This window comes from Streptopelia decaocto, assembly GCF_964273445.1.
Source record: "Streptopelia decaocto genome assembly, chromosome: 9".
NCBI classification, from domain to species: domain Eukaryota; kingdom Metazoa; phylum Chordata; class Aves; order Columbiformes; family Columbidae; genus Streptopelia; species Streptopelia decaocto.
The window spans coordinates 13,296,460-13,321,339 of NC_138664.1; the positions used below are offsets into that span (position 1 = coordinate 13,296,460).

Consider the following 24,880-nt stretch of genomic DNA (forward strand, 5'->3'; position numbering starts at 1 on the left):
GGAGGAGAGCGGCGGTTGTGGGCGGGGCCCGCGGTGATGCTATTGCTCGTGGCAGCCAATGAGCGCGTCCCGGGGGCCGATTTTGAGTCGTGGGAGCGAGCGGTGGCGCAGAGCGCGGTCACGGCTGCGGGGGGTGCGGGACGGGGCCTCGAGCCGGGCGGCGGCGCTGGCGGCCGGTTCCCGCAGCGAGGTGCTGGCGGCCGGGGCCGTGTCGTGCCGGAACCGCGCGATGGCCGCGCTGCGGGACATCTGGGAGGAGATCGGCATCCCCGAGGAGCTGCGCCTGGAGCGCAGCGAGGTGCTATGCGGAGAAGGCGCGGGATGGGGACCCGGCACGGTGGAGGGGTTCAGCTGACGTTTTACCTTCCTTGTTTTGCGAGGTGTGTAGGGGCTGAGCACCCGGCGCTTGGCAGGGGTCCGCGGGGTGCTCCCGTACAGCATCTCTGCCTCCATCTTGTCCTGCCATTGGTTGTCACCGAGAAGAGCCTGGCTTCATCCCCGTGACACTCACCCTTTACATATTTACAAACATTAATGAGGTCACCCCTCAGTCTCCTCTTCTCCAAGCTCAAGAGCCCCAGCTCCCTCAGCCTTTCCTCACACGGGAGATGCTCCACTCCCTTCAGCATCTTGGTGGCTGCGCTGGACTCTCTCCAGCAGTTCCCTGTCCTGCTGGAACTGAGGGGCCACAACTGGACACAATATTCCAGGTGTGGTCTCACCAGGGCAGAGTAGAAGGGAAGGAGAACCTCTCTGACCTACTGACCACCCCCTTCTAATCCACCCCAGACCTGGCTTGGAACATGCTTTGTACACAACACAAAGCACCACAGCAGCTGTTACAGAAAAGTAGATTTAATACATTTCTTTAGTCCTTTTTGTGTTTTCAGCACTTGTATAGCTGCAGCACAGGCCGGGTCAGGCACCAGCCCCAGCCTCTGAGCTCCATCCAGCCTGGGCTGAGCCCCACCAGGCCAGGCCCTGGGCCTGCGGCCCCTGACGGGGTTCTGGCGGCAGATGGGCAGGCGCAGAGCTGGTCCGTGTCCCCAGTGGCAGCCGGGGGGCGGTTGGTCCATGTCCCCTTGGTACAGGCAGCCGGGGGGGCTGCGAGGAGCTCAGGGCTCCAGCACGCAGACGTAGGTGGCCCAGGGGCCACATGTCACCTCCTCCACGCGCAGCCCTGCAGCCACCAGGGCCTCGACGCGGCGCGGCTGGTCAGAGCTGGCTTTGTCCTCATGTCCCAGCTGCCCGTACTTCCCTGCAGACACCACGGTCGTGCCATGATGTGGCCCTGGGGCCTTGGCCTGTGCAGGGTGATGGGTCCCCAGGTTCGGGGCAGGGTGGGGGAAGGAAATGCAGGTGTACCCCCATGCAAACGGCTCCAGCCAGGAACCGTGGAAGTGTTCTGCTATAAACCCCCCAAGTGGGAAATTAAATCACTGTGCAGGTAACAAACAGCAGCCAAGGGTAAGAAAGCAGAAAACAAGAGCTGGTCCTGGTGGTGTTGTACCGTCCCAGAGCCACAGCAGCACTTACCCCAGCCCCAGGTGTAGAGCTGCCCGTCCCCTGCAACAGCAAACAGCACGTCAGCTGTGCCACAGGCAGGGACCGTCCCCACTGCCCCCCGCCCCATCGGCCCCTGCTGACCCTGCACAGCACCGAGAGCCAGAGCTGTGGGTCCCCGGGACTCACGTGTGAGCGCAGCCGTGTGCCGGGACCCGCAGCTGACCGCGCTGACCTCCGGGTCCTGTGGCAGGTCCAGCAGTGCCGGGAACGCCTGGATGGAGATGAATGCGGTGTCCTCGGCTGCCGGCTGCTCCTGGCGGGCTGTCACCTCACTGTCCCCTGGGGACAAGCTGACCCTCAGCTCCTGGCAGTGACCGGGGCCCCAGGCATGACCTCCCCAGCCCCAAAGAAAGCTGATGGCGTTGACAGCAGCCATGCGGAGACCGGGCACCATCTGCGGCCCCAGCCCCGCAGCAGCACCCTCACCTGTACCCGCAGCCTCGTCCTGTGCCCGCTCCTCTGCCAGCGCCTTGGAGGGCAGTGCCAGCTGCCCCGACTCGTTCCAGCCCCACACATAGAGGTCTCCGGCCTCTGTGGGGTGGGGGACACATCAGGGGTAGCCCTAGAATGGAGCTCAGCCCTGAACCCCCACAGGTGGCAGCAGCCGGGTGCACCAGCACCCATCACATAGGGCACAGCCCCATGCACCGGGCTCCCTGGGGATGTGGGACAAACACAGCAGCGGGTCCTGGTCCTGTCCGGGCCATGCGCTGCCAATGGCCATCCCAAATACCCCACACGGCCCCTCACCGCTAACGCTGGCCGAATGCCACCCGCCAGCCGCCACCGCCCGCATGGCCACGCCGGCCAGCGCCTCCAGCAGCCGTGGCTGCGGCTCCGACTCCAGTGTCCCGTGGCCGAGCTGCCCATGCCTGCGGGGACACACAGACAGACAGACAGACACCTCCTGCACCCCGCTGCCCTCCAAGACCCACAGCCCCCCCCTGCTGTGAGCCCACAGTCCTGAAGGAGCCCCCCCTGCCTGCACTGCTGCTGACCCAGGACCCCCCCACCAGGGCCATGTCCCAAAGCCAGGAGGTGCAAGGGGACACAGCGATGGGGGTGGGGAGAAGGGTGAACCTGCGCCCCAGTGCCAGGGGTGGGGGGCCAGCAGGGGCTCGGTGGCTGCGTGCCCAGCACACATTTGTAATTCAGCAGCAGCCACTCAACACAGACTGGACTCCTGAGAGCCCAGTTATGGACTGGGGGTGGCAGGGAGCATGTGGAACATGACACACAGTGGATTTAACTGTCAGAGTTGTTGTAAAAGCAGAAAGAGTTGGAAGGGGCTGTCAAGGTAAAATATTAGCTTGGTGCAAAAGTAATTGCAGTTCTTGCATGGTTGGAATTTGCCATTTGATTTGGAATACATTCTTAAATAAATGTGGTCATGTATGCATCATTTGAACGTGCTTTTCTCGCTTTATGGGTTTTTTTGCTACTGACTTATTACTTGCTGTTTATTTGATATTTTAGACTATGGAAATGATGTGAGACAAAAAGCAAAATCGAGTTATTTTCTTATTCAAAATGGGTTGTAAAGCAGCAGAGACAACTTGCAACATCAGCAGCGCATTTGGCACAGGAACCGCTCATGGACGCACAGCAAAGGAGACAAGAACCTTGATGATGGGAATCATGGTGACAATGACCAAACAAGAGTGACCATCGAACTGATCCTTTTACAACTACAGAAGTTGCCGAAGAACTTGATGTGGACCATTTGACAGTTGTTCAGCATTTGAAGCACATTGGGAAGGCAAAAAAGCTCAGTGAGTGCCTCGTGAGCTGACCAAAAAGCCAAAAAATTGTCGTTCTGAAATGTCATCTTCTCTTACTCTATGCAACAACAACAAACCATTTCTAGATCTGATTGTGACGTGTGACAAGAAGTGGATTTTATATGACAATCGTCGATGACCAGCTCTGTGGTTGGACCAGAAGAACGTCCAAAGCGCTTCCCAAAGCCAAACTTGCACCAGGAAAAGGTCACGGTCACTGTTTGCTGCTCTGCTGCCGCTCTGATCCACTGCAGCTTTCTGAACCCCAGTGAAACCATCACTTCTGAGACGTGCGTTCAGCGAATCGATGGGATGCACCAAAAACCACGACGCCTGCGGCATCGGGCAGCAGAAAGGGCCTGATCCTGCTCCACGACAGTGCCCAACTGCACGTCGCCTAGTGAGTGCATCAGAGAATAAAAACCTTTTAACTGGGGACGGCAAGTGAACTGGTGTTTGTGCACCACTGGTGCGGTGGCTTTACAAGACAGTCCCCAAACCTATGGCTGCACTACAGGTGATGCCGCACGCTGCGGTTGTGTCGATGGCTGTGAGGACAATCCGTCCTCATCATCCTGCCCATGCAGTCCCGGGTAATGTGGGGGGCACCTGCCCAGGCATCCTGAGAACTGCAGCAGAGACAGCCTGGAGGGACCACAGGGTCACACAGGAACGCCGGTGTCCTCAGAGGCCATGCTGATGGAGCCACAAGCCAGAGGAGCCACAGGAGCCGTGGCCCTGGCACCCCTGGAGGAGAAAGACCTGCCCAAGGGGCGAGTGAGGGGGGCACAGCGCGGCGGGGAGTGCAGGCCGGGGGCACAGCGGGACGGGGACCACTGTGGGGCCAGTGCCCGGGAGAAGCCGCAAGCTGGGCTGCCTGTGCCAGCGCTCGGGGGGACCCAGCTCCAGCAAACGGCAGCTGCGCCAGCACTGTGGGGACTCTGAGTAACAGGGGGGCAGTGACATCAGCAGTGATGTACGAGGTTGAGATTGCTTAGTGATAGTGTGAGAAATGCCAAATTTGGGTACAGGTAGCAAAATTGGGACCTGTAGGGAACAGCAACTGAGGACAGCACCAGCCCCTTCACTGCACTTGAAGATGTGAGGCAGGAGCCGAGCCAAGGGGGACAGACTAACGGCAAGTGACGTGGGAGGGTAGGGGGAGAAGAGCTTGCACCCCAGTACCTCTGTCCCAGCTGCACCCTAAACCCTTCCCCGAGCACCTGTGCCCCCCTCCACCCCCATCCCTCGCACCACGGACAGGGAAGGAGGGACAGACGTGTACCCTAACCCCAGGCAGTGCAGGAGAGCAGAGGGGAAGGAGAAAGGGCTGTAAGTCAACAGCAGTTGTATGTGATTAAGATTACTTAAAAGTTATTAATTGTAGCTCAGTAATTATATGCAACACCATGAAGAACAACAGGATCATGAAGTAATAAGTGGTGTCTTTACTAGCCGATTAGTTTACTGATCGTGTAATCACTTCATTAGATTATTTTACCTGCCTGCAAGCTATCAGGGGACTCAGACCCTGAGGTGGGCCCCCACCCCAACATCTTCTCACCTGCACCGCCTGCAGTCCCTCCTGCATCTCCACAACCTCCCACTGCCCCTTTTGCACCCCCCATCATTCTCCCTGCACCCCCCACACTTTCAGCATTCATCCCTGCATCACCTCCCCATCTCCCCACACCTACCCGCTGCAGCTCCTCTGTGCCCCTTATGCCCCCCACATTCCCTCCATACACACCTCATAATCTCCCCGCACCCCTCCTGCACCCCTTCCACACCTCTGCACCCCCCGCAGCCCCTCCCCGCTCCCCGGGCTCACCTGCCGCCGCCCCAGGTGAAGATCTCCCCGGCAGCGCCCAGCACCAGGACGTGCTCGCAGCCCAGGACCAGCCGCCGGGCCCGCAGCCCCGCGGGCAGCGCGCTGAAGAACGGCGGCCGCGGGGTGACGAAGCCGCCGGGCAGCAGCGGCAGCGGGTCCCGGGGCTCCGGGCTCCCCGGCGGCGGATCCCGGCTCCAGGCGGGCGCGACCCCGAGCTCGCCCCGCAGCGCCGCCGCCCGCGGCCACGCCCGGGCCCCCGCAGGGCCCCGCAGCACCAGGTGCGTCTCCGAGGGCAGCGCCTCGGCCCAGCCCGGCAGCGCCCGCCGCAGCCCCGCGCTCCGCAGCTCCAGCCCTGCGCCTGCCGTAGCGGACCGGGAGTGAGGGGGGAACCGGCAGCGATAGGGGGGAGCGGGGACGCCCCGCAGGAACTGGCACGCGGAGGGCGCGGGTGTCCATCCCGGGAGCCCGGGACGAGCACGACAGACCGAAGGGACCGGCGCCGCGGGGCAGGGGAACGGGGGCCGCCGTCCCGCGGAAGCGCGGGGGGGAACGGGGAACCGGGCACCGGCACCTCGGAAGCAGAAGGAACGCGGGGCACCGGCTACCCGGGGCTCTGCTCACCGGTCTCCACGACCACGTAGCTCCAGGCGGGCCACACGCGGCGGATCCCCTCGGGGCCCGACTCCAGCCGCCGCGGGCCCGGCCCCAGCTCCGGTTCCCCCGCCGCCTCCTCGGGGCTGAAGCCGAAGACGAGCCACGAGCGGCGCGGGACCGCCATGGCGGGGCGGGGCTGGGGGCGGGGCCCGGCGGACGGACGGAATGGCAGACGGACCGAAGGAAGGACGGACAGACGGAATGACGGACGGAGGCCGGGCCGTGGTCCAAGAGCAGCTTTAGTGCGGTGTCACCGGGCGGACCCGCCGCCGGACCGGGCGCAGCCGCGCAGGCCCCGGGCCGGCCCCCCAGTTAAGGCAGACGGTGCAGAGCAGCGGTGAGCCCCGTCCTCCCCCTCGCCCCCGGCACCGGCAGGTGCCGCCGAGCGCAGCCGTGGTCCCAGCCCCGGGACAGCCCCCGGGGGCGGCAGGACCGTCCCTGAGCAGCGAGTGAGCGCAGCCCCAGCAGCGTGTGCACATCCCGGCCGGGGCCTCAACCCTGCCCGGGGCCGGGTTTGATCAGCCCGTATGCCACGGCCTGCGCCAGGCTCTCCTGTGCTGCCCGGGCCACCTGCGGCTTGTCCTTGTCCTTGGCCAGCACCGACAGGATCTCCAGCATCTCGCTGGCCATGAGCTGCTCTGCCAGCTCCCGCTCGGCTGCCACCATGTTCATCACCACCACAGCCCCACGGTGCTGTAGCTCGGCGCTGGGGCTCAGCAGCAGCGCCTGCAGGATCTCCAGCCAGTGCACCGTCTGTGGGGGAGTGGGGCTGTGCTCAGCACTGCCCCCCACCACAGGGGGCCGGCCCACCGTGCCCCACCCCACCCCACAGCCCCTGCCCTAGTGCCAGCACCAGGACACGGCTCCAGGACACCAGTGGGAGGGAATATAGGACAGGGGAAGGCTCCTGGCTGCCCCCACCCCACTGCTGGGCACTCACCACCTGGGGGATCCGCTTGCAAATGGGGGGATGCAGGGCGGTCAGCATGGCCAGGGTCCCCGAGGCTGCCCGCCGCAGCTTCTCGTCCTCCTCCCCGCTGTACAGAACCATCAGCTTCAGCCGGTCACTGCCCTCGGCCAGGAACAGCTCCTGCACCTGTGGAGGAGTAGGGGGGGTGCAGGGGAGCGGGGGGCAGTGGGGTGCAAGGGACCAGGACCACAGTGCAGACCCTCAGCCTCCCTGACCCAGCCCTCACCTCCTTGCTCATTGCCATGTTGCACATGCACTCGGTGGCAGCCAGCCGGATCAGCTCATGCTCCTCAAACATGTACCCCTCGATCATGGGCACCGCCTTCTCCTTCAGGATCTTCTGCCTGCAGGGACGCACATGTGAATGCTGCCTGCCCAGGGCAGCATGTCCCCAGGCCCAACAGGGACAGGGTCCTCTGCCCCTTCCAGCTCTGCCCTGACCCCCCACGTACCGCAGCCTCTCGCTGATGCCGGCTAGGTTAGTTAACGCCATGAGCCCTTCGAAGTTCTCCAGGCCCGTGCGCTGCAGGTGCAGAAGGCTGACCAGGGGCCGGACCACCTCGTAGATCTGTGGGGACAGCAGGGCAGGGCTGGGACCCTGAGTGAGGGTTGGGACCTGCAGCCCGACACCCCCGCAGCACAGACACGTGCTTGGCTGCAGCAGCCCGTGCACACACAGGGTGGCGAGTCCGGGCTGTGGCCTCGTCCCCACTGCTGCTCCCACGCGAGGCCCTGCACAGCCCTGACCACCCACAGGGCCCCCGCACAGCAGACCCAGACCCCTGCCCACAGTGCGACCCTCACCCGCTCTCCGGGGAACGCCATCTCTGGGTTGGAGGTGATAGTGATCTTTGCCAGGGCCTGAGCTGCCTTGGTCTGCCCCACCTCGGTGCCCTCCAGGGACAGCGGGATGAGAGCCTGCGGAGACACAGCAGCCAGCTCATGGCAGCCCCAGCGTCCTCATGTCTCGTGTACGAGGGAGGCATGAGGGTCCCCAGCCAAACTGCAGCCACCCCGGAGCACCAGACCTCCCCAGAGCCCCTGGCATGGCGCTGGCCAGCAGCGCAGTGGGGACTGTTCCCTCACCTTGCCTCCTCCCTGTGCAACCACACCGCCCCGGTCCTCCGCCTCCTCCACCAGCGCCAGGAACACCCTGGGGACAAAAGCAGAGCAGCTGCAGTCGAGTACCTGCTGCAGGGGCTCCCAACAGACCCCTGCAGAGGGCCCAGGCTGTGCCGGACTCCTGGACACCTCCATTCTGCTCCCAGGAGCTGGCATTCAGCACGGGCATGCGAATTTGCCAGCAGGACACCAGCCGCCTCCTCCGCCACCCCCTGCACACTGTACCTGGAGATCAGCTCCCGGCAGGAGCTGGTGAGCGCTGGGTTCTCGCTCTTCACCATGCAGGCCAGAGCCGACACCACACCAGCCGTCAGCAGCTTCCGCACCCGGCGTCTCACAAAGTCCGGCTTGTCCTGTCCCAGATGTGGGGTCACTGTCTGGCACCCACCCTGCCACCTGCTGCCACCCCGGGAGGTCCGTGACCTCACCCGAGGGCCCCAAGGACACCCCACTCAGGACCCCGGGCTCTGCCCACCCACGTGCTTGCCCCGGGGCCGTGCCCTGCTCACCTTGGGTTGCCGCTCACCTTAGGGTGCTGCTCCGGGATGTGCTGCTTGGCGTACTTGGCCAGCTCCAGCATCTGGGGATCCGGCTCCTCGTGGTCGTAGCTGTTGGTGCAGTTCACCAGCGTGGAGGCGACAGCATAGAGCACACTCCTGTCCTCCGACTGTGGCAACAGCAGGTGCCTGTCACACCCGCAGCTCAAGCGCCCCCCAGCACCATGTGGCCCTGCACACACCCCCACACCATGACAGCCACACAGCCCCCAGCACACCTCCACTATGCCAGGGCACTCCCACCCAGGGCCCTCACCCAGTATGCACCTTGGCCAGGTGGAACATGGCCTCCATTGCCGCCTTATCCTCCACAAACTCCTCCTTGACGTCTGCATCGAAGGTGAGGTAGGCCAGGCCCTCCACCGCCCAGCGCCGTGTCCCTGCGTCAATCATCTCATTGCAGAGCCACCTGGGAGAGAGACTCGTCAGCCGAGGCTGGGGGACACCTGGCCTGGCACCCCCTGCCCCGGCAGCGCTCACTTGCGGCACTGCTTGGCCAACTTCATGGTGGAGCCCTCGGCAAACTGCTTCATGCTGAAGTCGGTGCCTCCAGCGGATCCCAGCTTGCAGAGTCCCTGCAGCCAGAGCAGAGCGTCAGGGCAGGAACAGCCACAGTCACCCCGATGTGTTTCTGAGCCCCCGGCAGGGAGGGGACACGGCTGCAGACCCGCGGGATCGCTGCAGCTCTTCCTCCCGTCTCGCTGCGCTCACCACCAGCGCCCGGATGCGGATGCTGTCCCTCTCGCTGTGCTTGTAGATCTCCTTGAGCAGGCTCACGCCGTTGGCGGTGATGAAGGATGCGCGCTTGGCCTTGTCGGCAGCATGAATCAGCGCCTCCACCGCCACCAGCTGGTGAGCCTCGCGGACGGAGGCGCAGAGGGACAGCACACTGTCCATGATCCCCTCCAGCTCCAGCACACGGTTCCCGGCCTCCACGGGGCCCTGCAGCAGGCACGACGCGGTCTGGATGGCCCGCAGCTTGCCAGCCAGCTCCTGCCCCTCGAACCAGCTCCTGCGGGGGAGACAGGATCAGGCCAATCCCATCCTTCGCCTGCAGCCACATGCAGCCCTGCCCCCTGCCCCTGGCACAGCAGGGCTGCCATCTGCTACCACCACTAAGAGCAAAAAGGCCTGGGGACGGGGGGCTGATGCTTCCTATATGAGACTCACCCTCCTCTGCCCCAGAAATGCTGGGCTCACCTCACGTAGTCCTCGCACAAGCGGTGGAAGTTCTCCCTCTCAGCATCGCATTTCAGGTCATCGTAAAGCTTGCTCAGCAGGACCGAGGCGCTCATCCGGCTGTTCTCCGTCACAGGCAGGCTGCCTGCGGTGCCGCATACCGAACTGCCCACCTCCAGGATCTTCTTCAGGCCTGGCAAGATGCAGAGATGCGGTGAGGAGCGCAGGAGGGGCCCGGGCGGCGCCGAGGCACGTGGCAGCCCAAGGCAGAGGGTGCGGTGCCCTGGCAGACGCTGCTGTCTGCTCCACTCACCCTGGTCGATCACCCAGAGGCTCAGGCTGTTGTTGGTCTCCTTTGGTGACTTCCTGGGCACCACCTTGATGAGCAGGTTGATGGCGTTGTCACGGCCGTGCGCAGAGGCCCCTTCCAGCACCAGCAGCTCCAGAAGGTGCTTGATCAGCAGTTTCAGATCCTTGGAGGAATCTTGCAGAAGAGATGGTGCCCAGCAGTCAGTGGATGCCATGGGCCTCACCCCCACCGTGGTAGGGCTGGCAGGAGATGCTGCCATGACCACGGGCTCCTGCCTTCCAGCTCAACTTTGTGTGAACCCTGGGCTGAGCCCCAGCTCTGCAGCAGGAGCAGTGACCAAGGTCAGGGGGAGAGGAACTGGCTGCAGCTCGGGGCCTTCCCAGGGCAGCCTCTCCACCCCACAGCAGCCAGGGCAGCGGGCACTCACCCAGCACCACCGCATCCTCCTTGCCACGGAATTCCTTCTGCAGTCCCTCCTTCAGGGAGTCAAACATCACGTGCAGAAGGTTGCAGGCAGACAGGGAAACCTGCTCATGCTCCACCCCGAGCACTGCTGAGAGACGAGGGGCTCCCAGCTCCGCCAGGACAGCCATGGTCTGCGGGTACAAGTACAGCCGTCTGCTGGAGACTCCAGGGAAGCCCTGCTGCTTCCCAGAACCTTATCAGTACAGTTCCCTGTCGAAACCAGGCTCTCACAAGCTCAGGCTTGGCAGGTGACAGCTCGGAGCTGCTCTCCTCAGCAGGGCTGCAGCAGCCACAGGCAGAGGCCAGCAATGCTCCCCTGCCCGACATGCTTCAGTGTCCCCAACACTGATTTGCCCTGAGCCAGCTGGGAGAGCTGGGCTACGGCAGGACCTACCCGGGAGCGGTGCCCGGAGCACAGTCCCACCAGGGTGCGCAGGGCCGCCAGCATCAGGTCGGCTTTGGCCGTGTCGAGCAGCTGTGTCAGCAGCCGCACGCCATCGCTCTGGAAGATTTTCTCTGCTCCAGGCTCCTCTCGTGCCAGGACAATCAGGTTCTGCACAGCCTGGGAAAGAAGAGTGACATCTGAGTCACCTGCCCACCGTGTGCAGAGAATGTCCCAGCAGGTGCCGGCTGGGCAGCCAGTGCAGCCGCAGGCACCCACCTCTGCCCCCAACCTTTGGAGAGCACGTTCTGCTGGCAGGACACCCTGGGCAGCCCTGTTCAGCCAGCAGCCCTGACCTCAGAACACTGTTCTGCCCTCCCTGCCTTCCAGCCAAGCTGCAACACCCTCCGCTCCCCAGAGCTCAAACCTTTTGCTTCTTGTCCTCATCCTTTTCTTCAGGATCCAGCAAGATCTGGAACATCTGCTCCACCTTTGAGTCCGTGCAGGACATGGTCTTCATCTGGAACAGAGCAGAACGAGCAGCTCAGCCCTCACCACCCCACTCAGCCCAGCACAGGGGGTCACAGCAGCCCCTGCGCCACTCCCCGCTCACCTTCTCATGCATGCTGCTGCCCAGGGCATGCAGAGCCTCCTGGAAGGCCTTGTTCTTGGGCTCCAGGCTCACACAGCGCTGCAGGTCACTGACAGCCTGGTCCAGGCGGCCCAGCTTCTGCAGCGCCTGGCTGCGGCGGAACAGCGCCTTCACGTCCCGGCCATCGGCTTCAATGGCTGCGGGTGAGCAAAGCCCTGGCTGCTCCGGTCTGCCCGGATGGGCAGCACAGAGCCCGGTCCCCCGCCAGCCACCACTGACCTTTAGATGCATCAGCCTCTGCCTTGGCGTAGTCCTCCTGCAAAGAGAGGCAACGAAGGGAAGCACCTGACATGCTGCCCGCACAGACCTCACTCAGCCCACCCGCAAGGATGGACATGGGGTGTGAGGGGGGAACAGCGTCACCCAGGACAGCGAGCCAGTGCAGGGGACATCCCGTCCTTCCCCGAGGAGCCCTGGGCCCTCTGATGCTTCTCGAGTGCTCCTGACCCACCCGAGCCCCTGCAGCTCCTGTGTGCCCCCCACCTCAGAGACAGCTCCAGGGACGCTGTGACTGGCCTGGGAACAGCCCCAGAGCACACACAGCCTGGACAGGGGACAGCACAGCCGCGGGGACAGGGGACGGCACGGCGGGCAGGGCAGGGGAAAGGGGAGCGGGGGGAACGCCCGGCAGCTCCTGCCCGAGGACCGGCGGGGCCGCCCAGCGCAGGCGCGGAGCAGTCGGAGGCGGCCGGGCTGGGCAGGTCCCGGCAGCGCACCCGGCCGGGCCGGTTCCCGGTGACACCGCGATGTCCCCGCGCTCACCAGCCGCAGGTGGCAGGCCGCCCGGTTCCGGTGCAGCACGGCCCGCTCCGGCCCGCTGTCGCACAGCCCCAGTGCCTCCGTGTAGGCAGCGAGGGCCGCGGCGTGGTCCCCCGCCTGGAACAGCGCGTTGCCCCGAGCCCGCAGCTGCTCCGCTGTCACCTGTAACGGACACCGGCTGGGACACGCAGACCGGGGGGGGCGGACACGGCCCTGACGCCCAGGGTCAGCTGCCCCGGGGACGGGCTCGGGACAAGCCCCCGGGACGGGACCGACCGCCTCCGGCCCCCCGTAGTTCAGGGTCCGGCCCCGGCAGCCGCTCCCCGTTCCGTTCTACCCATTCCGCTCTCCCCCGCTCCGCTCTCCCCGTTCCGCTCCCCCCCGCTCCGTTCCCCCCCGTTCCGCTCCCCCCCCGCTCCGTTCCCCCCCGTTCCGCTCCCCCCCGCTCCGTTCCCCCCCGCTCCGCTCTCCCCGCTCCGTTCCCCCCCGCTCCGTTCCCCCCCGCTCCGTTCCCCCCGCTCCGTTCCCCCCCGCTCCGTTCCCCCCCGCTCCGTTCCCCCCCGCTCCGTTCCGTTCCCCCCCGCTCCGCTCCGCTCCGCTCTCCCCGCCGCCCCGGCCCGCCTGGCGCGCGCTCACCGCCGCCTCCATCGCGCCCCTCTGGACACGCCCGTGACGTCACCGCAGATCGCCCGGGGAACCCCGACGCCACCGCCCGTGCCACGTGACGGGGGCGGTGCCGAAAGAGCCGGAGCGGGCGGAACCTCCAGCGCTGCCCCGCGGCCCGGCGGTGCCGGTACCGGCCACGTGCGACCTCGTGTGTGTGTCCCCGCGTGTCCCCTCCCGTGTCCTCCCCCCGCATCCCCCCCGCCCCGCTGCACCCCCGGGTAGGGGCCGCGACCCCCGCCCCCTCAGCACTCCCGGCCGGGGGGGGCGCGGGGCAGCCGGAGCCCCCCGGGGCGACGGGAGCTGCGGCGCGGGCGGGAGCGGGACAGGCGGCCCCCCGGGGTGGTGCGGGACGGGCGGCGGGCGCGGGGCAGGATGCGGCCGAGGCCGCAGCGCCGGGTCTGGCAGAAGTGCAGGAGGTCGACGGCCATGAGGAGGAGGACGAGGAGCCCGTAGAGCCCCACGAAGGGCAGGGCCAGCGGGTTCCTGCGGGGCGGGGCAGCCATGGGCTCCACTGCCACAGTGAGACCCCTCAAGGAGGGCCCGGCCGGGGACAGCTTTGGGCCCTGGGGTGACACCACACCAGCCCTGGGGCTGTGCCAGAGCCCGGAGCCCCCGCTGCCCCCTCCCCGAGCAGCACTGCCGGGCCGACCCCTGCTCACCGGAGCAGCCCCGGGCTGGCCAGGCTGGAGACGTTCACCCCGGTGAGGGCTTCCAGGGCCAGCTGGGAGCAGCAGGACTTGAGGGCGCGCGGGCCGGGCCGGCAGCAGTATCGGTGGCCAGGCGGGTCACTCAGCCGCGGGCAGTAGAAGCCGGGGTGGTCACGGCCGTCAGGGCCCACGTAGCCCTCGCAGAGCTGCAGGTTCTGCACAGGGGCTGCAGCAAGACGCTGAGCTGGGCAAGTGCTGGGGCACGGCTCTGGTGCGGCGGCTGCCAGCCCCAGAACAGGGCCCGTGTTGGGCTTCACCCCCCCGGCTGGGTGAGTCGGCAGCCAGCGCAGTGCTGGGGGGGCAGCGCGGTGCTGGGGCAGCCTGTGCGGTGCTGGGGGTGCTGCCAACTCCAGCGAGGTGGCCTGGGCAGGGATGCTGAGAGCAGAGCCTCCCCCAGCACCAGCAGTGCTGGTCCGGGCTGGGTGCACCCCAGGCCCATGGGACTGTACCCCCTGAGCACAGGAGCCCTGCAGCCCAGTCCTCGGGGTGGGCTCGGTTCAGGGGTGGGAGCACCAGATGCTGAGCACAGCCCCCCCAGCACTGTCAGTTCCTGGCCCTGGCCCTGCAGCTGCCGTGACCTCCAGTGCTCGCCATCGCTCCAGCAAGGGCAAACACAGACGAAGAGCGAGATGGCAGCAGAGGGGAGGGGAAAGCTCCCAGGCCAGCAGGTCAGCCCCAGTCTCCCTGTATTGAACCCCCTTCCCCTTGGCCACCACCCCACAGGTACACACTTGTCATGCCACAGACATACTGCAGCAGGACCAGCCCCAGCACCACCACGCCTGGGCACGTCCCCAGCATAGCCCCCCAACCTCCATCAGGCCACTGGGGAGCAGCCCATGGAGACACGGTCCCAGCAGGGATGGGAGGACAGGCACAGGGAGCAGGAAGAGCGGCAGGGGGCCGTACCTGTCCCAAGGAGGCCGGGGCACACAGCTGTGGCGAGGAGCAGCCGGAGCAGGAGCCAACCGAGCATCTTCCCAGCTGATCCTGGGCAGAGGCAGCTCTGGCTCAGCAGAGGCAGAAACCACAGCCCCTCCTGCTCCCGCCTCCATCGGGCCCATCAAGAGCCACTCGGAGCCATTAGAGCCTCCTGCACTCCTGCCTGCTCCACAGGGACGGGGCTGGGAGGAGGGAGAATCGCTAATGAGCTGCTCAGGGCCAAGTGTAGGACCGGAGGCGCTTCCCCACCCTGCAGCGGGTACTGGTGCTGGGGCTGTGGGCCCTGGTTGGGCATCTCTGCCCATCAGGGGATCCCAGTGTCGTGGGCCACAGGCTGGGCTGTGGGGTGAGCTCCCGGGGCGGTGCACAGGCTGTGCCACAGCCCCTGGCAGCCAAACCCTGTGGGCAGTGGCCCCCACACCAGCAGCCTGGGCCCCCACCAGCCGCATCATTAGCCAGGCTCCAGCAGGGCTGCCGGTGCCACGCGGTGCCAGCACAGGGCTGAGGTCCCCATGCCCCGGCACAACCCCCAGTGGGTTCGCAGCCCAGCCCTGCCCAGGCTCAGCTGTCCCTGGGGCTGCTCCGTGACAGCCCCACATGTTCTGCCCATCTCTGCCTGCGCTTGGGGCCACAGCTGAGCCCAGGGCTGCACAGGGACTGAGACTGAGCTCAGCTTTACCAGCCCTCCCTGCGGCCCTCTCCCCTCTGCAGTAATTAGCCCCAGGGGTCCCAGGGAGTGTGGCAACCCCTGCGGTCCTCACAGCAACTAAGAGGATGCTCCTGGTGACAGCTTCCCGGAGCCCTGGGGACACCACAGACCTGCTGGCCGGGCACTTTGGGCACCAGAGCATCGTTCCCGCTGCCCCACGCAACCAGTGTGAAAACCTCAAATCAGACACAGACCAGGTCCCTTGGAAAACAGCCTCGTGTTTCCTACAAGCTCCAGGGGAGCTCGGTCTCCAGTGCACAGCAGCTCCTCAGGCAGCTGCCCCAACCCCACCAGGCTCCTGGCAGCCCCTGTGCTGCCCCACGGGCCGGGGGGCGCCCAGCCTGTGCACCGCCAGGGGCAGCCATGGGAACAAGGCAGGGCAGCCTTGCCTGCCCGCTGCCTGGAGCCATGCCCAGCCCCTGCCACAGGCAGCCCGGCCACAGCAGCTTCTGAAATCTGAGAACACAGGACTAATAAATTAGAAGGCAGCAGCCTTTGCAAAGTCCGGCACCTCCTGCCCAGTTCCAGCTCCCCTGTTGCGGGTGCACTGGCCCAGCCGCTCCCAGGCTGTGCCGGTGCCGCGGGGCTCAGCGCCGCTCCCATGCTGCCTGGCCTGTCTGCTCCTCTCCCGCTCCCGGAGACACTACACCAGGCGGATGCGGAAAGTGGAGATTTCCATGGGGTCCAGGTGGATGCTGGTGCTGTTGAGGGCTGCACCCAGCGGGTACATCAGCGTCAGCGAGGTGGGCTGCAAGGACCCCAGCTCCAGCCCCTGGAACAGGCTGCCTAGGGCCAGCTGGGGACAGAGGAGGGAGAAGGACGGGTGGCCCAGGTGGGACATGGGGCCTGGCAGCACGGCGCTGCCCCCCAAGCGCTGTGCCCGCAGCCCGTTCGCAGACCTCACGGCACCCAGGGCACCCCACAGACCCAGCACAGGCCCTGCCCTCCCTCCCTGGGTGTGTGGGGCTCGTGGAAGAGTCCAGACCCGCTTTGTGAGAAACCAACATCCTCCAGCTTTGCCCGGGCAAGGGGCAGAGCGGGGCCACGCGCTGCACTGTGAGACTCTTGACCAGTCACCATTTCTGGGACGCTGGAGCTTGGAGACCCAGGGGCCCCCTGTAGCCCCCATCCTGGCCTGGCATGAGCACGGGGGGCAGCTCTGGCACTGGCCATGCCAGAGCCCAGCTTGGCTCTGACCTGGCAGTGGGGAAGGCAGCAGCAGCTCTTACCCTGCCCTGGCTGGTGGTGCAGTTGAAGCCCAGGTTCTTGGCCTCCAGGCTACAGTCAAAGCCTTTGCGGTGCAGGATCAGGGCTGCCTCGGCCGAGGGCAGCGAGTCATCCTGCTGGGAGACAGGGAGTGAGCTGTGACACTGAGGACAGCGGGTGTGAGACCCAAGTCCTCCTGCCCCAGGCCATGCCCGCCCTGCTCCTGGGCACAGCTCACCTCTGCCTGCAGCGTCCGCAGGTTCAGGATGTGGAAGTCACAGGGGAGGGTGGTGGAAAGGGGCAGGAACGAGCGCAGAGCTGGTGGGGACAGCTTCTCCTGGGCCATGGGCAGGACCAGAGCCTCAGCGTTCAGGTACATGGAGGTGAGGTGGCTCAGCAGCGAGGGGAAGCTGATGGGGCGCCCATCCTGCACCTGCCCAAGAGCAGGAAGGGTCAGCACGGGCCCAGGGAGCAGCAGGACGGGGCAGAGCCGGGACAGGGGCCACGGCACCTCCTGCTCATCGCAGCCTCCCCAGCAGCACCCACAGAACAGGCATCCACCAGCACCAGGCAGCCAGAGCTGACCCCTGGTGTGACCTCCTACCCAGTGCCCAAACAGGGCAGGCGTCTGCAGCCAGGCAGCCTGCATGGGCCTGGCTACTTATGGTCAGACTATGGCTCTGCTACAGGGCCTGGCTAGGCTAGTGGCTAGTGGCTAGTGCACGAGACAGGGAGAGGTGGTGGGGCCAGGCCGGCCATTACCTCTGGGCTGCCAGTCCTGGCGCCGGGGAAGCCCAAGGCTTTAAACATGGAGGCCAGTTTGGAAAAGAAGCCGGAGCTCTGAACAGGTGACATGTCGCATGCACAGAGAGCAGCAAGGGGACGGCACAAGAACACCACAATTACAAGGGGGATGGCCCCACACCCCGGCTGTGGGACAGACCCTGGTCCACGGTCCCACCCTCCCCAAAGACCTGCCCCAGGCAGTGCCGTCCCTGTGCCATGCCAGCATGATGGCAGGGCCAGGTGCAGCAGGGAGGAGAGCCTGCACCTCGATACACATGTGGCTTCCTGCCACGTCCCATGGCTGGGCTGAGCTGTCCAGCGAGCAGCACCATGCCCGAGCCTGGTCCTGCAGCCTTGCAGCCCACGCACCTTGTTGGCGGTGGAGCGGCGTTCCAAGAGCAGGCGGAAGCGGTTGCAAGTCCGTTTGTTGTCCTTCAGCCCCTGGCCCAGGCCCCGGTTGTCATCCTGCATGAGGCGACGGTCCAGGATCACCTCCAGCTGGCCTGTGGAGAGCCAGTCCCATTACCCCAGCGTCAGCAGGACCCAGTCACCCCACACCCTCAGCTGCCACACATGGACATGCTCCCACGGGACTGGGGACAGCTGGGGAACCCCCAGGGACAGAGGGACCAGGACACCATTTGCCTACCTGCAGCATCCCCCTGCACCCACCCCGTGGCACCCTCCTCCCCAGCATCCCTGGCCGAGGGCAGTCCCGGCCCTGCACCAGCCCTGCAGCTCCCCAGGGCACAGCCCCAGGTCCCCAGCCCCCGGCTCACCGCTGGCGAGGCTGGACACCCCCAGCGCCTGGGCTGTGTGCAGCGTCAGGCGGCTCCGCGGGTCCTGGATGTAGGCCATGGTGGGCATGGGGTAGAAATTGGCTTGCAGTGGCAGCTTCCGCTGGTACCTGCGGGGCTGGATCTGCCAAGGGACAGGGCTCAGCACCGGAGGTGGCTCCACGGTGCCGGAGCATTGTCCCCCGCTGCTGTCCCTCCCCAGGCCCACAGATACCTGGAAACCATTGAGGTCTGTGAAGAAGGTGTCGTCGCTCTCAATGTCTGTGCTGAAGCGCAGGGCCAGCTCCTTGTTGATGTGGTCTCGGATGTCCACCAGGCAGGTCACCTCCAGGGACAGACCCTCCACCCCTGCAGGCAGGCAGTGAGGGGCTGCTCCCCCCAGGCCAGCAACTGCCTCGGCACAGCCACGCATGTCTCACCTGGCACGTTGTAAAGCCGCACCGTGATCTGCACATGCTGGTAATAGCTGGCAACCTCTGAGAAGAGGGGTCCCTCCGTCACCCGCACCACCGGGGGGTCCTTGGGGACATAGGGCTGGGAGAGGAGGGCTGTGCTGAGCTGCTGCTGGCAGGCCTGTTGCAGGGCCACGGGCATGGCTGCCAGCAGGCTCCTGTACCTTAGCCTCGCCGTCAGGCAGAAACAGATAAGCTCCGCTTTTGTCCTTTGAGGTCCTGGTGCCATAGACAAGGAACTCGCTGCTCACCCGCTGCTCCTGCTCCTCCCCAGCTCGGCGGATGCTCTGCAGGGCACAGGCCAGCACAGCATGAGCACACAGTGCCGTGTCCCCTCTCTCCTCACCCTCGCCACCAGAGCCCCGCACTCGCCTGCAGCAGGCCCGAGCGCCCCGAGAAGCAGGCACGTAGGTGCTGGTTCTCCAGGCAGAAGTCATTGGCGGCAGCCGGGAAGACGTGCAGGGGTATGGCCTCCTGCTGGTGCACGGGCAGGTCCCGGCCGTGCAGGTAGAGGCGCACGGAGGATGCCAGCGTGGGGCGGCCGGAGGACTCGTGCAGCTGCAGCACACGCAGCCCCAGTGCGGGCAGCCGGGCCAGGACCGACACCTGCGGCAGCGTCGAGGCCTGAGCCAGCGCTCACCTGGGCCCTGCTGGCAAAGACCCAGCACGGCGCTGCCGCGGTCCCTGCTGAAGGGTGTTGTGGGGGGTTCCTGAGCAGTGGGGGCTTGCGTTGGGATGTGGGACACTTGTTGCCAGAGGTGACGGCTGAGGGGGTGTCCCAGCCGTGGGAGCAGCATGTGAGGGGGCTGTGCGGGCTGAAATGCAGGGGGAGTGGGCACCAGGGCACCCTGTACCTGGTACACATTGGGCACCACGCTGGTGGCGGAGCCCCAGTGCGCGCTGAGCTGGCAGGGCAGGGGCTGCCCCTCCTCGGAGAGCACGTGTGTGTGCAGGGAGTCCACCAGCACCGGCACCACGCTCAGGCGCTCCTGCTCCAGTGGGTTGAACACCACCAGGAACCTGCTGGGGGTCACACGGGGATAGCCACCCCAGCCCCCATGGGGCCCGTGCACCCCCTTGCTGCCCCCCACAGGCCCACAGCCCCGAGAGCCAGGCTGGCAGCCCCTACCTGGGCAAGGCGCCCAGTTTGACCACGGTTTTCTCCGGGAGGGAATCCTGGCTGGCGCGTGTGTCGTCCTGGAGAGAGGAGCAGTCAGAGCCAGGGGGTACCCGCCATGGGACCCAGGAACACTGGCACAGGCTGGGACCCCTTCCCCGTGCCACTGCCCAGCACTGCACAGGCAGGCAAGGCTGTTCTCCCTGGGGACACAGGGACAGCTGCCCCAGCATGGCCTGGTGTGCCAGGGCACATGGAGCCATGGGGCAAGTGCTGCTCACCATGCTAAGAAAGGGTGCTGCAGGGTCGTGGTGGTAGGTGTTCTTGTCCCCCAGCACGAGGTAATGCGCAGCATTGATGATTACACGCTTGAGGTTGGTCAGAGAGTGGAGCAGCCTGGGGCACAGGCACAGTGAGCCACCCGTGACTGTCCCATCCTGTCCCAGTGTCCCCCCCACAGCCCCTGGGAGAGGGGCACCACAGGACCCAACACACAACCACAGTCCCAGCCCTGTGCCCACCAACCCCCCAGAGCCGCGCTCTGGCCACTGCACGCACCGGGATCCATAGTCAACCGCCACGGCCTCCTTGGCGGTGCCAGCGATGGCATCGTGGTGCTGGAAGAGGCCCATGTTGCGGCGGGCATTGGTCAGCAGGGCGTAATCAGAGACTGGGTACCGGCCATCAGTGCCGGTGCGGCGGGCGTGGGCAAGCGCCAGGCTGAACAGGATCTCTGCCCCCCTGCACAACAACAGGTCACCACGGGCCCTGGCACCCCGAGGAGCAGCAGCCCGGCCTGTGCGCCCACAGTGCACAGGACACAGCCTTGGGGAGGGCAGGTGGTGGCACCCGCTGCCCTGGGGCTGGGCAAGGGGCCTGGGCCGTGGCTGGGACCCCCAGCACGCTGGTGGCCGGGCACAGACTGGGCACAGACCAGGCATGGGCCAGAGCACCAGGTGCTACCCGGCCAACTCTGCCCCCAGCACACACCCCCTGTGTGGGGCCAGCCCGCACCCCCTCACCGGAGATGGGCCTCCAGCACCCGGTCCAGGCTCTTGTAGAAGGGCCGGGAGGTGAAGTATCCCGTCCAGTAGTGATCCTCCCGGTCCGCATAGGAGAAGAAATCCCCCGTCAGCACTGGGAACCCGGGTGGTCTCATCCCCGGCACAATGCCCGCCTTCTTGTATAGAGCATCAAAGTAGTCGGAGAGCGTCCCAAACTGCGCCTGCAGGACACGTGCAGAGCCCTGAGCACATGGGGAGCTGCCACAGCTCACATTGCCCCTCTCACACTGCCCACCCCCAAACTGGGCTCCCCACAACCCCCATCTGTGGGGCCCTGCTCTCCCCAGCCCCCTGCGCTGCCTTAGACGCCCCTGCATGTACCTGGACGTGGAGGTTGGGCTGGGAGTTGAGGAAGTCGAAGATGCGCTGGTAGTTGAGGAACTGGGCGTCCCACTCCTGCGGCTTGTCGTAGCGGAAATCGTCTCCCAGAGGCACCAGCAGCACCTTGCTGCGGTACAGCTTGGACTTCTTGCGGTACTGGTCCAGCAGCAGCTGGGCTCTGTGTCAGGGCCAGGGCGTGAGCTGGTGCCCAGGCAGGGCCCTGGGGCTCGGAGCCACGGTCCCTGTCCCCGCAGCACTCACCGCTCCGCCACGTTGGCATCGGTGATGGCTCGGGGAGGCACCTTCCACGGGCAGTTGATCCGGCCACCTGGCAGGCGCTTGAAGTCAAACTGGCAGCAGATCTTGGGGTCTGGCCCACAGGTGTGGGGCACATCGTAGCTGTAGAAGGGCATCATGTGGCAGAAGATGTCGGTGCTGGCGTCCGGGTCTGTGGGACCAAGGACAGATGAGCATCAACAACATCTCCACCTTGCCTGTCCCCAAGCAGGGGTCCCACAGGCACCCTGGGGCTGTCCTACAGGACAAAACTGCCACAGGGCAGAGCCACCACCTCCCAGCCAGGCTCACTAGCCACACAGGAAAGTGGTCAGTAGCTGTTCCCCACTTCCACCCACCCTGCAAGGGCCCCTCTGCCCTTGCAGCCCCTCACCCCATGTCTGTCTCCACATGAACTCCAGGTTCTGAGTGGCAGCAAAGTGCTTCTTGATGGCATAGTGCACACGCTGGATGAGCATCCCCGTCAGGTTGGAGCGCTTCAGAAGGTAGGGCATGGTGGAGCTGTACCCAAAGGGGTCAACGGCCCAGCCAGATCGGGGTGTCACGCCTGGGGACACAGACCTGTCAGCCCCACGGGGGTGGGTGCCCACGGGCACATTGAGCAGACCCCTGCCAGCACCACCCCCACTGCCCAGCACCCCCAGCTCTCACCAATGTTCTTCTCCAGCCACTGATGCCCCTCAATCAGCTGGTCGATCATGGCAAAGTAGTGGGAATTGGCCTCATCGGGCATCACCCAGCCACCCGTCACCATCTCCAGCTGCCCATTGCCAACCAGCCTGTGAGGGGGACACACAAGACACCACCAGCTCCGGGCACAGCCCTGTGACCAGCTGCATGTCCATGGCAGAGCCTCCCCAGTCTTGGGGCCACTTGGTCCCACCGCAGCCTCCGCAACCACCAGCTGCCATGTCCCACCACCCGCACTGTCCCCACATGGACATACAGACAATGGACAGATGTCACTCCACAGCACCGGACTGGCCGAGGCCCCAGCCAGAGCCCATCCCCACGCAGGCCATGAACGTCCACTGTGCCCTGCAGCCCATGATCCCTCTGTCCTCCACCCCAGCCCTCCCAGGGAAGAGGGGTGACAACAGGGACGTCTCCCACCACACAGTGCTGCTCTCCAGGTCTCCCAGCCCCTGAGGGTGCCCTGGGCCTTGCAAAGTGCTGGCACCACTTGGGCCCTGCAGCCGAGTTTGCATGCTCAGGGTTATAGTGACGGGAGGGAATTTCCCAGCCCCAGGAGCACAGGGAGAAGAGTGGGTGAGACCTGCCTCCCCCAGCTCCTCAGACCCTGCTGTGGAGTGTGTCACACACCCCGTGTCCCTGCACACTGCTGTGTGTCTGACGTCTCGCAGCACCGAGAGGTTGCTGGCAGTGCCAGGCACCCCATGGTGAGCTGCGCAGAGCCCCCAGTGCTGCACTGCAGCCTGGGCAGCCTTCGTCTCCCCAGGGCCCCTCCCTCTGACTCCTGGTGCTCGCAGGGCAGTGGAGCCGGGGGGCAGCCCTACCTCCGCACTGCAGCCCGCTTCTGGGCACTGATGTTGTCCCACCACTTGGAGAAGAAGGAGATCTCAGACCAGATGAAGCGCCGGCGCGGGTCCTCCTGCATCTTCAGCACCATGCTGTTGAGGATGTGCTGCGTCTGGTCATAGTAGTACTTGTCAAAAGTCTTGATCCAGCCTGCCAGCACATGTTGGGGGTCAGTGTGCATGGCCCAGCCCTTCCCCGCAGATGTGCGGGGCAGCAGGGGCTGGGCTCGCCCGCCCCTTCCCTGCCTGCTACTCACCGGGGTCGTTGTGCGAGTGCGGCACCACAAACACCTGCAGCGGCTCCATGTCCCACTCGTTGGGCTCATAGGTGATATCAAAGCCCTGCTTCCACACGCCGCCATCCTGGTTGTCAAAGGGCAGCAGGGAATACACAGCCATCATCTGCCAGGTGGGAGACAGGGCTCAGGGCAGACCCCGGATGGAGAGACCCCCAACAGCACAGGGCCAGGACCCCATGGACACCCTGGTATGGAGCCCCTTGTGCCAGCAGAGATGTGCCCCGACCTGCTGCACCAAGACTGCGGCCCCTCACCTGCAGGTCTGGGCTCTGGCCCTTGCCCCCCAGGGCAAACTGGCAGTCCTGCGGGGACACGGAGAGGAAGCTCGGGCGACTCTCAGGGGGCAGCACCCAGGAGCCATTTGGTGCGTGGTGGGGCAGCGCCGGCTGCGCCTCTGTGTGGGCTGTCAGCTCCAGCACCGAGTCCTTGATGTGGCTGATGATCTCGTGGTTCTCCTCCAGCAGCTGCTCCAGCTGCTCAATGCGGTTCTGCAGCACTGAGATCTGGCTCTGGTGATGCAGACGCCACGATCAGAGCCACTGCTGCCCTTTGCCAGGCAGGTCTGGGCCCCACGGGCACTGACAGCAGCAGGAAACAAGCCCTGGCCCCAGTAACCAGGCTGTGCCGGCTGCCCCCGAGCAGTCCTGTCCCTGTCCCTGTCCCACTCGCCCGTCCCCACAGCCCCCTCGCTCACCCTGGGGAAGTTGCCCCCGCTCTGGTGGCGTGTGGGGTCGTGCTGCACCCGGTCCAGCATCAGGTAGAGGGAGAAAACAGCCACGCAGAAGATGGCAGCTCCACACACTGTCACCTGCTTCTTCAGCTTCATCCCGCAGCGCTGCAGGGACGGACCTGCGCCCGGGCAGAGCGGTGCCGGTGTCCCGGGGGGCAGAGCCGGGGCGGAGCGGGGGCCGGACGGGCGCAGGGACACGGGCCGGGCCGGTGCCGCCTGCCCGGGGCTGAGCGCAGCCCGGTGCGCCCGTGCCCTGCCCGGCCCTCGCTTGCCTCCTGCCCGCCGCCAACCTCCTCCTCGCCCCCCCGTGTCCTACTTCGCTTAATCCGGCACCGGGTATTTATAGCCCAGGTTGGAGCTGCACCGGCCCGGGGCTGGAGGGGACGGGTCGGGAGCAGCCGGGGCCGGAGGAGGCCGCGGCGGCCCCGCCGAGCCGGGAGCCCGGGGCCTCTGCGCCGCAGCCCGGCCCGGGGAGGGGAGGGGAGGGGAGGGGAGGGGAGCGGGGAGGGCCGGGCCGGGCCGGGGCCGCCCACCGCGGGTCGGCTCTGGGGGCGCGGCGCCTCCGCTCTTACCCTGGGCGGCTCCGCGGCCCTTCCCGGCTCCTCACATCGCCCGGCCCGGGCCCGCCGGCTGCCACGGCCGCGATGGGCCAGGCCCCGCCCGCCGCCCCGCCCGCCCGGCCCCAGGCCCGGCCCCGGCCCCGGCCCCGGCCCCGGCGGGAGGCGGCTCCGCCGGGCAGCGCAGCGCGGCGACCGCGGGGGCGGGACCGACCCGGCCGGAGCGCTCGGGGGCAGCCCCGCCACCCCGCACAACCCGCGGGACAGACCCGGTCAGCCCTCCATAGCCCTGGGCACACACCCGGACGTCCCCCAGTAGCCCCGGGGACAGGTCTCGCCATCCCCCGCAGCCCCGGGCTGGGTCGCGGTGCCAGTGCCGCTCCGGTGCCCCCGTCCCGGTGCAGCGCAGGCGCGTGGCCCCGCCGGCCCCCGGGTCTGCACCCCCTGCACCCCCAGACGCAGCT

General features: G+C 66.3%; 4 protein-coding genes across 9 annotated transcripts; all 4 read right to left on the minus strand.

Moving 5' to 3' along the window:
* Window positions 1-839: 839 nt before the first annotated feature.
* On the minus strand, window positions 840-5,998 carry RCCD1 (RCC1 domain containing 1). 4 transcript variants are annotated; one of them, XM_082061520.1, is made up of 7 exons: window positions 5,800-5,998; window positions 5,179-5,536; window positions 2,317-2,438; window positions 1,993-2,097; window positions 1,693-1,777; window positions 1,537-1,566; window positions 840-1,258 (listed from the first exon to the last, which is right to left on the minus strand). In XM_082061520.1, the coding sequence occupies exons 1-7, from the start codon at window positions 5,954-5,956 to the stop codon at window positions 1,234-1,236; spliced, it is 882 nt and encodes a 293-aa protein (XP_081917646.1). In that variant the 5' UTR covers window positions 5,957-5,998; the 3' UTR covers window positions 840-1,233. The 4 variants fall into 4 exon arrangements, with proteins under 4 accessions (XP_081917646.1, XP_081917644.1, XP_081917643.1 ...); XM_082061518.1 differs by having other exon boundaries at window positions 840-1,304; XM_082061517.1 differs by having other exon boundaries at window positions 1,693-1,845.
* A 326-nt stretch (window positions 5,999-6,324) lies between these two features.
* Window positions 6,325-12,896, minus strand: UNC45A (unc-45 myosin chaperone A; the record flags this gene model as incomplete). The annotated part of the gene is made up of 20 exons (XM_082061514.1): window positions 12,865-12,896; window positions 12,232-12,390; window positions 11,689-11,725; window positions 11,431-11,606; window positions 11,245-11,337; window positions 10,830-10,997; window positions 10,398-10,566; window positions 9,974-10,144; window positions 9,682-9,853; window positions 9,193-9,493; window positions 8,962-9,056; window positions 8,749-8,890; window positions 8,451-8,591; window positions 8,150-8,277; window positions 7,889-7,955; window positions 7,607-7,720; window positions 7,255-7,370; window positions 7,029-7,146; window positions 6,773-6,928; window positions 6,325-6,585 (listed from the first exon to the last, which is right to left on the minus strand). The coding sequence occupies exons 1-20, from the start codon at window positions 12,874-12,876 to the stop codon at window positions 6,325-6,327; spliced, it is 2,796 nt and encodes a 931-aa protein (XP_081917640.1). The 5' UTR covers window positions 12,877-12,896.
* A 240-nt stretch (window positions 12,897-13,136) lies between these two features.
* LOC309443821 (protein shisa-like-1a) lies at window positions 13,137-14,402 on the minus strand (the record flags this gene model as incomplete). Its single annotated transcript, XM_082061094.1, has 3 exons — window positions 13,137-13,377; window positions 13,554-13,767; window positions 14,333-14,402. The coding sequence occupies 3 exons, from the start codon at window positions 14,400-14,402 to the stop codon at window positions 13,137-13,139; spliced, it is 525 nt and encodes a 174-aa protein (XP_081917220.1).
* Window positions 14,403-15,450: 1,048 nt separating this feature from the next.
* Window positions 15,451-24,512, minus strand: MAN2A2 (mannosidase alpha class 2A member 2). Of its 3 annotated transcripts, none has more exons than XM_082061077.1 (23): window positions 23,824-24,512; window positions 23,384-23,638; window positions 23,088-23,232; window positions 22,810-22,981; window positions 21,944-22,071; window positions 21,666-21,839; window positions 21,257-21,443; window positions 20,996-21,173; window positions 20,633-20,835; window positions 20,169-20,351; window positions 19,892-20,006; window positions 19,623-19,690; window positions 19,348-19,513; window positions 18,866-19,099; window positions 18,658-18,780; window positions 18,461-18,575; window positions 18,256-18,389; window positions 18,024-18,165; window positions 17,614-17,747; window positions 17,221-17,298; window positions 16,697-16,891; window positions 16,482-16,592; window positions 15,451-16,048 (listed from the first exon to the last, which is right to left on the minus strand). In XM_082061077.1, exons 1-23 carry the CDS (start codon window positions 23,953-23,955, stop codon window positions 15,896-15,898), a joined length of 3,525 nt encoding a protein of 1,174 aa, XP_081917203.1. In that variant the 5' UTR covers window positions 23,956-24,512; the 3' UTR covers window positions 15,451-15,895. The 3 variants fall into 3 exon arrangements, with proteins under 3 accessions (XP_081917203.1, XP_081917202.1, XP_081917201.1); XM_082061076.1 differs by having other exon boundaries at window positions 16,482-16,595; window positions 19,348-19,516; XM_082061075.1 differs by lacking the exon at window positions 17,221-17,298.
* Between the last annotated feature and the right edge of the window lie 368 nt (window positions 24,513-24,880).

Bases quoted from the DNA above. Each gene is read 5' to 3' on its own strand.
- RCCD1 (XM_082061517.1), bottom strand. From the start codon at position 5,956: ATGGCGGTCCCGCGCCGCTCGTGGCTCGTCTTCGGCTTCAGCCCCGAG. The intron at 5,537-5,799 runs GTGAGCAGAGCC...CCGCTACGGCAG, and splicing joins CTACGTGGTCGTGGAGACCG to GCGCAGGGCTGGAGCTGCGG. The intron at 2,439-5,178 runs GTGAGCCCGGGG...GTGTCCCCGCAG, and splicing joins TTCACCTGGGGCGGCGGCAG to GCATGGGCAGCTCGGCCACG.
- MAN2A2 (XM_082061076.1), bottom strand. From the start codon at position 23,955: ATGAAGCTGAAGAAGCAGGTGACAGTGTGTGGAGCTGCCATCTTCTGC. The intron at 18,390-18,460 runs GTGAGACATGCG...GCCTGCCTGCAG, and splicing joins GCGGCTTTACAACGTGCCAG to GGGTGGAGGGTCTGTCCCTG. The intron at 16,596-16,696 runs GTGAGCTGTGCC...CCTGTCTCCCAG, and splicing joins TGCGGACGCTGCAGGCAGAG to CAGGATGACTCGCTGCCCTC.